The 11747-nt window shown below is 34.3% G+C and overlaps 2 protein-coding genes across 2 annotated transcripts; one reads left to right on the forward strand and one right to left on the reverse strand.

Moving 5' to 3' along the window:
- Positions 1–6005: 6005 nt before the first annotated feature.
- Positions 6006–6928, reverse strand: LOC130980402 (uncharacterized). Its single transcript, XM_057904088.1, has 2 exons — positions 6610–6928; positions 6006–6070 (listed from the first exon to the last, which is right to left on the reverse strand). The coding sequence occupies exons 1-2, from the start codon at positions 6926–6928 to the stop codon at positions 6006–6008; spliced, it is 384 nt and encodes a 127-aa protein (XP_057760071.1).
- A 2757-nt stretch (positions 6929–9685) lies between these two features.
- LOC130979982 (elongation of fatty acids protein 3-like) lies at positions 9686–10985 on the forward strand. The gene has a single exon (XM_057903563.1). The coding sequence runs from the start codon at positions 9943–9945 to the stop codon at positions 10870–10872; it is 930 nt and encodes a 309-aa protein (XP_057759546.1). The 5' UTR covers positions 9686–9942; the 3' UTR covers positions 10873–10985.
- The last annotated feature ends 762 nt before the right edge of the window (positions 10986–11747 follow it).

The following is an 11747-nucleotide window of genomic DNA, read 5'->3' on the forward strand; positions in this document are numbered from 1 at the left end:
ATAAAAAGTCTTAACGAAAATATTCACCGCAAAAAATTTAGGACCATGATCATATTCATAGTTATTTAATATAATCTTTTATAACTTAATTTCATCTAGGTTTTTTTTTTTTCTTTCAACTAAACATATTTTTCGATCATAGTCATATAGGAGTTCGATTTGCACCACACAATTCAAGAAAGCTTAGACAATTCAAGAGGCAATTGTTACATGAGTCAATTAGTCATGTATAATAGTAGTAAGCTAGTTAGTTAGAAAGTGCTGATGTAGACAAATTTTATTAGTAAATGATTATTAAATTAGTTTGTTAGTATACTGACTAGATAATTAATTGTGTAACTTGATTTAGGAGCTATTATATATAGTTGAGAAATATAATATTGTAGATAATATTTTGCCATTAGAATATAAATGCAAGAGTGATGGAGTTGTGACAGTTACACACACTCTCTTTTGCATTGAGTTTCGTGAGATTCTTTTCTTCAATTTTTTTTTGAACTCATCAATTTTAACATGGTGCGGAGAGCATGAAAAGAGAATCACAGTGAATGGTTGAGGAACTTCGGAAGAAGCTCATATCACAAACTCTTCAATTCTCTTCTTCTTGTGACTTCATTTTTCTTTCAAGATTCTTCGATTCATTCTTCTCATTCTTCTTGTGAATTCGTTTTTCTTCATTCTTCTCATCTAATTCTTGAACTCTTCCTTCAAATCTCATTGATAGGGACTGATGAAATTTGTGTTGTCTTACACCGATTTAGCATGGACAAATATTTTCGATCAACGAGATCAAAGGAATAAATTTTTTGAATCTACATCAACAAGATTCATTGGTTCAAATCCCAAATTAGGTTTTGTAATCAAGAAGCGATGGAACCTCGAACAAATTCATCATTCTCTTCAGTAGATATACAGTTATTAGCTGCATTAGTGAATCAAATCAATATGATGAATTATTCAAACGCAAACAAAGCTCAAACAAATCCATCTTTGGATCCGGTGAGTCTTTATTCTTTACATCCTGAAAAAAAAATCTAGGATCAGTCATAGTTACGGTTACTTTGGTAGGAAATAATTTTCAAAAATGGAAAAGAGACAAGTAGAGATCATTGAAATCCAAGAACAAGATAAAATTTGTTGACGGCTCAATCCAACGACCACCAGAGGATGATATATTGTTTGAAACGTGGGATCGTTGCAATATACAAATTGTTTCTTGGATTAATCATTCTTTAGGCCTTGCAATACACAATAATGGTGATGTGTATAGGATAGCAGAATTAGAGGAAGAATTGTTTGCAACTAAGCAAGGAGATGTGTCAGTGACTACCTATTACACTATATGCTCAAGTCGATTTGGGAGGAGTTGGAGAATTTATGGCCAATTCCAAGCTGCTTAAGATATCTTGAGAAATGCAATTGTGAACTAAGCATAATGAGAGGTTATAAAAAAAAACAGGAATAGTAAGGTTCCTAAGAGGTCTTAATGATCAATTTTCAACTGTAAGGTCTCAGATTATGTTATCGAAGCCATTACCCAAGGTGGATGTAACTTTTGTGTCTCTTTTCCAACAAGAGAAACAGCTGAACATGAATGAAGGAATGGAGGAAAAGGCGCTGCTAGTTGATTCCAGAAATGATGTTGGTAATGCAAGCACAAGGGAAAGAGGTAAAGGCAGAGGGAGAAGAGGAGGTTATGAAAATAATGCAAAAACTGGACGAGGAACCAAATATTGTACATACTGTTGCAAGAATAGCCACTTGGTAGACATATGCTATAAAAGCATGGCTTTTCCCCTCATTTCAAGAATAATGGAGCCATGGTCAATAATATGATTGCTGAAGAGAACAATGCTGAAGTAAGTAACCAATTTCAAAGGAAAGAATTTGACAAATCTGAGTCATATTTCACCTTAAAGCGAAGAGAGACATTGCTAGCTCTCTTGAACCAACAAGATACACACCCAACGCATAGCATAAATCAAATAGTTACCACAACTCTTCCATCAAACCAAAGTATCTCTTACATAATGTCAATTTCTATTTTTAATCCCAAATTCTGGGTTATTGATTTAGGAGCAACTAATCATGTTTCATATGTTAAGAATTCATTTCAAAAACTACATCCGGTTCAACCTGTGTTAGTTAGCATGCTTGATGGCACAAACACACTGGTCAATACTGCAGGTACGGTTATGTTCTCTGATCAATTTTATTTGCTGAATGTCTTTTATATTCCAAACTTTAAATTCAATTTGTTATCAGTATCAAAACTAACATTAGAATTAAAATGTAAACTAATTTTTGATAAAAATGAACGTGAAATCTAGGACAAGACTACCGTCTACTAAGACAATAATTGGTGTAGTTGAACAAATGAGAGGACTCTATGCTTTTGAGGACCTAATACCTGTTCAAACTACATCACAAGCTACATCCACACCTTTAGTATCTATATTGTTTGCACAACACACACAAATAGAGTATTTTGCACTATGGCATCTTTGATTAAGATATCTACCAACTTATAGAATTGCTATTATGAAAAGGGAATACAAAAACTTGGAATTTTTAATTTGTAATAAGCCTTGTGATTCTTATCATTATGAAAAACAAAAGCAGTTGTCTTTTATGTCAAAAATCTCTAAGAGCATAAACATCTTTGATATTGTACACATTGATATTTGGGGTCCTATCAATACCATTTCTATTTTGAATTTTAAATATTTTTTTACTATTGTGGATGACAAAAGTCGATTCACTTGGTTATACTTTATAAAATTGAAAAGTAAAGCTACTAAATTAGTCAAGAATTTTGTCAAAATAGTTAAAATTCAATTTAAAATGACAATTAAAAAAAATCTAAACTGATAATAGACATCAATTTAAGTTAAATAATTTCTATGCATCGAAAGATATCATACACCAAATCACTTGTGTAAAAACTCCAAAACAAAATGACATTGTAAAAATAAAATATCAACATATTTTAGAAGTTGTTAGAACCTTGATGTTTTATTTTAACATGCTAAAATTTTTTTGAAATTTTGCAGTAAGGCATTCGGCTCATGTTATCAATAGAATTTTTAGTGTCTTGTTGCAAAATCATTCTCCCTATAAGATTTTAAAAGAAAAATAATTTGACATATCTTACTTTAAGATGTTTGAATATCTAAGATTTACTTCAACAAAATTAGCATATAAATCAAAATTAGAACAAAGAGCTGTCAAATGTGTACACTTGGGTGTTAAAGAAGATGTTAAGAGATATGCTCTATATGACATAATAAGTAGAAATATATTAATCTCAAGGGATGTATTCTTTATGAAAATGTATTCCCATTTTCATTGGAAAGTTTAAAAACAAATGACATTATCATGAGTTCTGCACTATCTACATTATACAATTTTGTATTTGATGATCCATTCCCTGAATATCATAATAGTATTAATTCTCATGCATCACTATCACCTAATTAATTAGTTCCAATGCATCATCATGAGCATATAATATCTGAATGCTTACCTGTATTTGTAAGGTCAAGTAATTCACCATTCATTAGTTTTGCATCTGAGCCACTTCAGGTTATTAAGAAATCTACAAAAAATAGAAAGAGTCTTTCATATTTAAAGGATTATCGTTGCATGCCAACTGTGTCAATGGATTCATACACCAATTTTTTCTCAAATTCAGATATTAATTCACAGGATTCTCATAATTTTTTTAAAATTTTGAAAACATGCTACATGAGCAAACAAATTTTTTTTTATCAATCTACAATTATGTTTTTTTTTAGTCAGAGTCACCTTTCTCGCTTCTTCCCATGGATGCTTCTATAATTTTATCTACTACGCACACTTCTCAACCTAACACACAGAGCTAAAATGCTATGTTGAGGCCATCTGTGATCCTGGTTGGCAGGATGTTATTAATTCTAAACTGACTGTCCTAAGAGAAAATAGAACTTGAATTCTTACCAAACTTCTTTATTGGAAGAAAGTTGTGGGGTGCAAATGGGTCTTTAGACTAAAACTGAAGTCTGATGGTTCGGTTGATCGCCACAAGGCCAAGATGGTTGCTCAGGGATTCACCCAAACTACTGTGGTAGATTATTTTAAGACATATAGTCCTGTGATAAAGATGAACACCTTTTGAATTCTCATGTCTATTACTGCAGTGAGGGGCTTGTTCGCCCATCAATTAGACATCAACACAACTTTTTTGCATGGTGACTTAGCTGAGAAAGTGTATATGCGCCCACTACAAAGACTCGCTCTGACCTCACCAGATTTGGTTTGTAAATTAGATTGTTCTCTTTATGACTTGAAGCAAGCCAACATACAATGGAACACCAAGTTGTGTACCACTCTACTCAGTGTTGGATATTCTCAATCAAAGCATGAGTATAGTCTTTTCACCAAGTCATCTAATGGCAGATTCACCGCTATTTTAGTCTATGTAGATGATTTAATATTGACTGAAGATAATTTGAGTGAAATTACCTTCATTAAATAGCACCTGCATAACCTCTTCAAGATCAAGGACATTGGAGGGGTACAATTCTTTTTGGGGTTAGAGGTAGTTCAAAGCAAGAGGGGGATTGCAATTTGTCAAAGGAAATATTGCATCGACCTCCTCAAAGACTATGGATTAATGGAAGCCAAGGCAGTGTCAACTCCAATGGATTATACCATCAAACTGACAAAGAGTACTGGAACTCCTATAAGCTTAGTGTTAGAATATAGAAGACTAGTTGAAAGATTGTATCTAACCAATACGAAACCAGATATAGGATATGCAGTTGGAAGACTAAGCCAATTTTTAGACTGTGCTATTGACAAGTACTTTGAAATAGCCATAAGGGTACTCAGGTATCTCAAGAATGAGCCAGCATTGGAATTGATGTTCTCATCTCAAACTGATTTAGAGCCTACTGATTTTTTAGATAGCAGCTGTGGTACATGCTCAGACATTAAAAGATCTATATCGGGCTATTATTTTTTTTATAAGAACATCTATTGTATCGTGAAAAAGTAAAAAGAAAAATACAGTGATAGTGTCATCATGTGAAGTAGAATATAGGGCCCTTGCTATGGCTACTAGGAAAGCATAATAAATTACTATATTCTTAAAGATTTGCAAGTGAAGTTGGACAAACCGATTGTAGTGTATTATGGCAGCCAATCGACAATACACATTGCAGTTAATCCAGTGTTTTATGAGAGAACTAAGTATATAGATATGGATTGTCATGTAGTAAAGGATAAATGACAAGAATAAATGATCAAGTTACTACCAATCACCACGACTAACCAAACAACTGATGTGCTAACTAAGGCATTGGCTCCCACTATATTTCAAAAATGTTATAGCAAACTCAGAATGGTGAATGTCACCAATTCTAATTTGAAAAGGGGTGTTACTGAGCCAATCAGTTATGTAGATAAATTCTGTTAGTAAGTAATTAGTAAATTAGTTTGTTAGAATATTAGATAAACAATTGTGCAACTTGATTTAAGAGCTATTATATATAGCTAAAAAATGTAATATTATAAATAATTTTTTGTAATCAAAATTTGAATGCAAAGGTGATGGAGTTGTGACATTTGCACACACTCTCTTCTGTATTAAATTTAGTGAGGTTCTTTCCTTCAAGTTTTCTTTTGAAGTCACCAATTTTAACAGTACCCAATATCATAAGCTGCATTACTGAGCTATGTATGTCAAATGTACGTGTCTCAGTGGGTGAGTGTGGGTACTAATTTAACTAACCTTGAATGTAAATGTTGATCTTAGTATGTAGTTGGACAATCCTATTAACGTCAAGTATTACTAAGTAGTCACTTATTTGGATAACGATGTTTACAACATTCCAGGCAAATAAAGACTCATTTTAGATTAATTAACAATTAAGGAACCAAATTAAATAAGGAGTAAAATTTAAGGATCACATTAACTCATTGAGTGTTCAACTCAATTCCAAGCTTACAAAAGCAACAAAATTTTACAATTCTCTCTTGTCTTGCTGCTCCAATAAAGTAGCAAAAAGGGATAGACTCCAGAATAGGCCTAAAAATTAAAGAATATGTGAATACTTAATATACATCCACATAGAAGCATGTTCACGTGATATACTTTATGTTTTTTTTTGCTTTTTCTAATCCACACCATCCTTCTAAATTTGGCAATTTGCAGCTATCAATTGCACAATAATACTTGAATAACAAAAGATAATTTGGCAAAAGAAAATTCTTATGCTGCTAAATAGTAAAACTATGTACTACTCTACTATAACCGAAAATGTTTGGTAACTAAAAAAATTAGTAAAAAATAACCATAACTTGTCTTATTTAACATTTATTATTTGTTACGACAATTAATAAATCTAAACAAAATAAATTCTGACTGTGTTTTTCTGTCTCCGTAACATTACCGAACTGATGTCTTGTAACAGCAAATATTAATGATAACGAAACAAACCTTTAAGTTCACTGCACAATTCCTTCTCGAGTCTTGAATTCAGACAAGATATTTACACATAAGTAACTAAGATAAAAAAGAATGACTGATTATCACCATAGAAAAATGATTGTAATAAGGAGAAGCACATCGATGAAGAACATTGTCGTCGTGGCGAAAAACGTTAATTCCAAAGAGGTAACCAAACATGGTCCCATATACAGTTGCATCATGAAAACCATGGAACTGCATATTCAAGAGAGATGGTACAAACCCACCAAAAGCAGTGGACACCGTGAAGTAGTTCCCAAACCCATAATTGGCCTCCGGAGGATGTGGCGATGCATTGTGGGAACGGTGAAGGATCTCCATTCCAGGGTAACATTTATTCCTTGGATCAGTTTGTGTCTTGCCCCTGCCGGTAAAGACATGACCAATAGTAGAAATGACGGCTGGCTCGTCTGCCATATCTAAGCATACGTTGCACTCGAAACCACCTCCATGGTTCGAATAGTTGTACTCGATTCTCCAAAACCACTCGCCATTCTGTCATTAGATCCCTCTCTATGATAACATGTGAGGACGAATAAAAATTCTAACGTACACATTGTACAAATAAGCTATTGTTTCTCTAGTGGGACTCTTTAAATAATTATTGAAATGACAATTAAGGGTACAGATTATATTAAAAGAATATTAGAAAAGAGAAAAAGATAATAAATATAAAAGATAGAATAATAAAATGTTAAAAATCACACTTTACACTCTCAATTTTTTTTAATAATTGAAAAGATCCATTCCGTGGTCACAAGTTCTTCACTTTTGAGAAAAATCGTGGAACAATCCAGTTTCCTATTTCCTACTAGATTTCAAAGCCCAAAATCCTCGGAACGATAGACCAACGCTAGTTGTGAAAGATAATCATTTTTCGCAGCAATAAGGAAAGTAATCCGTCTTTCATTTCTGAACACTTTTGGGCATGTAAGAGTCCTATGGAACATCCCAGGCCCAATAAATTTGGTGAGATCTTTGTGTATTATATGGTTATTCGTGAGTGTTGAGTCTGTAGTTTTTAAATTTCCCCCTCCTTTCTTCTCTGTTGTGTTTGGGCTGAGTTGTCCTGGCCCTAACCCTGACAAAAAAAAATGCGGAAGAAAGACTTGTATGCTAATTACCACAAAGTTATGATAAACAATCATGCTATTTGTTCAAAAAAAAAAAAATTTATGCCATCTACACCAAAACTTATTAACTAATTAATCACCGCATATAGAAATAAGTATTTGATCTTTTATAAAAAAATTTTATTATAATACTTTGAACAAGTTTGATGAATTATTTATCTATTGTATATTATTTAATTATTCTGATTACTAGTTATTTAATTAAAAAAATGTGAATATATATATATATATATATATATATATATAATAAGAAAATAAGTGTTCATGACCGGAAAGAAAAAATAAAAGAGAAAAAGAGCAAATAGAAGAAAATAATAATATGTGATTATAACCAAAACAGTTATTTGGGAGTAAATACAATTTTAGACCCATTATATAAGTTGGGATATTGAACTTTGTAATAATTGTAATTAATATTGAAAATGTCTTTCATAGATTAACATGGTAAAGGTGCTACTATGTTTTTGTGCTTACTCGTATTGTTAAATGAAACACTCACTACATACTGCTAGGGGTGGCAAAACGGGTCGAGCCTGCCGGGTCGATCCGCAAAACCCGCTAAAAAAGGCGGGTCGGGCTAGGATTTCGAGCCCGCCAAATAAAAAAAAACCCGCCAAACCCGCACCGCCAAATTGGCAGGTTTTGGCGGGGCGGGGCGGGCCGGTCCGCCGGGCCGAAACTTTATATTTTTCTTTTTTTTTTATTAAATAAAATAGTGGTTACTATTATAAAATTAATAATTATAGAATTTTTAAACACTTTTTTTTCATTTTTTGTTTTTATTCTTCTTTTAGTTATTAACTTTATTTATTTTATTTTACAATTTTGTATATATGCTCAAATTATGTGACTTATTTTTTAAAATAAAGATGATTTTATTGACAAATATTATTTGAACAATTTTATTGAAGTTAAAAATTAAAAAAAAATAGTAAACAAATTATATTATAATTTGACTATTTTTTATTTGTATTTTATTTTTTAATTATTATTTTTTGGTTAATTTTAATGAATTTTATTTTTTTTAAAAAAAAAGAGTCAAGCGGGCTAGCCCCCAACCCGCCAATCCGCCATAAAGTGGGGCGGGCTAGCATTTTGAACCCATTTTAGTTGGCGGGGCGGGCCGGTCCGCCCCGTTTATGAGGCGGGCCTAGGCGGGGGCGGGGCGGATTGGGGCGAGCCGACCCGCTTTGCCACCCCTACATACTGCCAATATATATGATCGTAACCTACATCAATAATAATAGAAGGTTTTTACTTAAACTACTCTTCTTAAGACCATTTGAGTTTTGCAATAAATTAAACTTAGTAACTCACTATCATAAACAAGTAAACTACTTTCCAACCATGAGTTATTTAAACTTAGTAACTCACTATCGAATGCAACTTGCTTCAAAGTTATTCTCATTTCATTTTCTTAGGCCCTAAGATAAAGAGTGGAGCACAATGCCGTGATTGCAAATATGAAAGAAAAGGGTACAGAAAGGGACGTGTGGGCTCAAGTAGTATTTGGCTTTATTTGAGCCATCTCACCGACTATGGCTTTATAATGATCTTTTCATATGACGGAAGCCACAAGTGTCTAACCATATTAGTACTATTAGCTAATTTGCATGTTTCACGTACACTTGCACAAAGAGATTGTTTGATTGGTTTCAACTTTGAAGGTTCGGTAGGCTCCAATTGAGCAAAATTTTCAGTCCGGTGTGGGTTCTTTTCATTTCTAAACGACACTGCCCTTTATCAGCTCTGGTCACTCTCATCATAAATCATAATGGTGTCATCACGGAATATCACTTCCAACAAAATATCTTTATTAACCTTTTTCTTAATCTGATCATTAGAAAACACGTTACTCAAAATTGGATAGCATTTTTAAATAAGAATTTACTATTCTGGATGAACTTTGATTTTGCTAGTTTTTTACAGTAGTTAAATAGTAAAAAAAGAAAAAGGCAAATAGGTAGTTATGTAAAATGACTCAAATTAAATGTACTAATTTAAAAAAAAAAAAAAAAAGAGAAAGTCAAATAATAGTCAATATGTGTGATTGAAGTTGGCCACGTAGACTCAGGTGGAGAGCGGGTTGTTGGGAACAAATTTAGCGTGGATGGTTGCTGGTTGTCCTCTCTCGTTTTGTACAACAGCCGACGAAAAATCTAAAAGCATCATAAACAGGCTCAACGCAAAGAAAAAAAAAAAGAAAATAAATTAAATTACAATGAACGGAGGGAATATGATTTATTAAAGGGAATAGAGAGAGAGAGGGTATCCATAGCAGCAGCAGAATCATCGGCCATGTCAACCACAGCGGCGGGCGCCGCCGCCTCGTCCATCATGGCGGTGATCCACACAATCAAGTTCTACCTCTCGGAGCATCCCGCTATCGTAGGGTTTCGGTGGAGCAACACCCAATGCTGGGGCTCCACGTGGCTGTTCCTCTTCAACTCCATCGCCATCTACATCCTCCTCTCTCTCTTCCTCCACCTCCTCCTCTCCCTCCTCCTCCCCCGCGGCACCACCGTCCCCCTGGGCCCCCTCCCCGCCCTCCACAGCCTCCTCATGTCCCTCATCTCCGCCACCATCTTCGCCGGCCTTCTCCTCTCCTCCGTCGCCGAAATCCGAGAAACCAGCTGGTTCTGGCGGCGCTCCAAGACCCCATTCCAATGGCTCCTCTGCTTCCCACTCGGCACGCGCCCCTCAGGCCGCGTGTTCTTCTGGTCCTACGTGTTCTACCTCTCACGCTTCCTCCACATGTTCCGTACAACCTTGTCGGTGCTACGAAGGCGCAAGCTGGCGTTCTTCCAGGTGTTCAACCACTCAATCTCCGCATTCATGTCGTTCCTGTGGCTGGAATTCTCGCAATCGTTTCAGGTTCTGGCGATCCTGTTCACCACGCTCGTTGACTCTCTGGTTTACGGTTACAGAGTGTGGACGGCGATAGGGTTGCGAAGCGCGTGTTTTCCATTCGTGGTGAATTGCAAGATGGTGCTGTTGGGGTGCAATCTGGTGTGCCACGTTGGGGTGCTCCTCCTGCATTTCTTCAACGGTGGCTGCAATGGGATGGGAGCCTGGGTTTTCAACTCTTTTCTGAACGGTGTCGTTTTGCTCTTATTCCTCAACTTCTATATTAGGATGTACATTCAGGGGAAAAAGAAGAAGTCTTGTGCCGCCGCTAATAATAATAACAACGAATTATCAGACACATCCAAGTTGAAGCTCAATTGAGAAACTAAGAGATGTAGTCATCATTTTTGTTCCTTTTTTTCACCTGTCTATGTAAAAACCATGCATGTATATGGAAACAAAATAAAACTATAGCTAAATTATTTTTTTGTTCATTTGATTTTGTAGACTATGATTCATTTATATGATGAATGAGCAAGCTACCGTTATTTAGTCCTTGATATCTCTGTTGCAATTAATTAACAAACCATAATTTGCATTCTGGTCATGTTAGATAGGTTGGTGTACTGTAATGGTGTTTTCACTCCTTAGGTACTTATTGGTATGGAAACTTTTCAAGTAAACAAAAATCATATCATCATGTATTTTAATTTTTCTCTTTGGTGTAAAAGAAGCACACGGCATCTAAATGTATGGCCATCCATGTAGCAATAATCTTCTTTCATTTGATAAAGTAAGTTTATTTGCTGGAAATCACAGTCCCAGCGATAGGCAATAAATTAAAGTTCATTTCCTCACCTATGACACGATATCATCTCGTGTCTCCAGTCGACTTTTATTTTTATATAATAAAATAGTACCTCTATTTAATGTGAAAAGCGTGCTGGCAGGTTACAAACGTGTAGCTAAACCGTAGCTAATACGTGCAAATGTGCAATCATTGTTATCTTCCTCACCAGATGTTCTGAAAACTTCTGATAGTAGAAATTTACGTACTTTTATATATATATTGTATTAGTCTGAAGCGGAAATTTTTAAGATTTAATTGTCATTTTTTTTATATTTATCACACAAGTTATGCATGTCAAATTTAAAAAAAAAAATAGAACTTTTAAAATTAATGGATTTGAAACCAAAACAAATAGCCCAATCCGCTGATTTTGAAAGTTTTTAACTGAATTTTCAGTGATTAATAT

This window comes from Arachis stenosperma, chromosome 5 (assembly GCF_014773155.1).
Source record: "Arachis stenosperma cultivar V10309 chromosome 5, arast.V10309.gnm1.PFL2, whole genome shotgun sequence".
NCBI classification, from domain to species: Eukaryota; Viridiplantae; Streptophyta; class Magnoliopsida; order Fabales; family Fabaceae; genus Arachis; species Arachis stenosperma.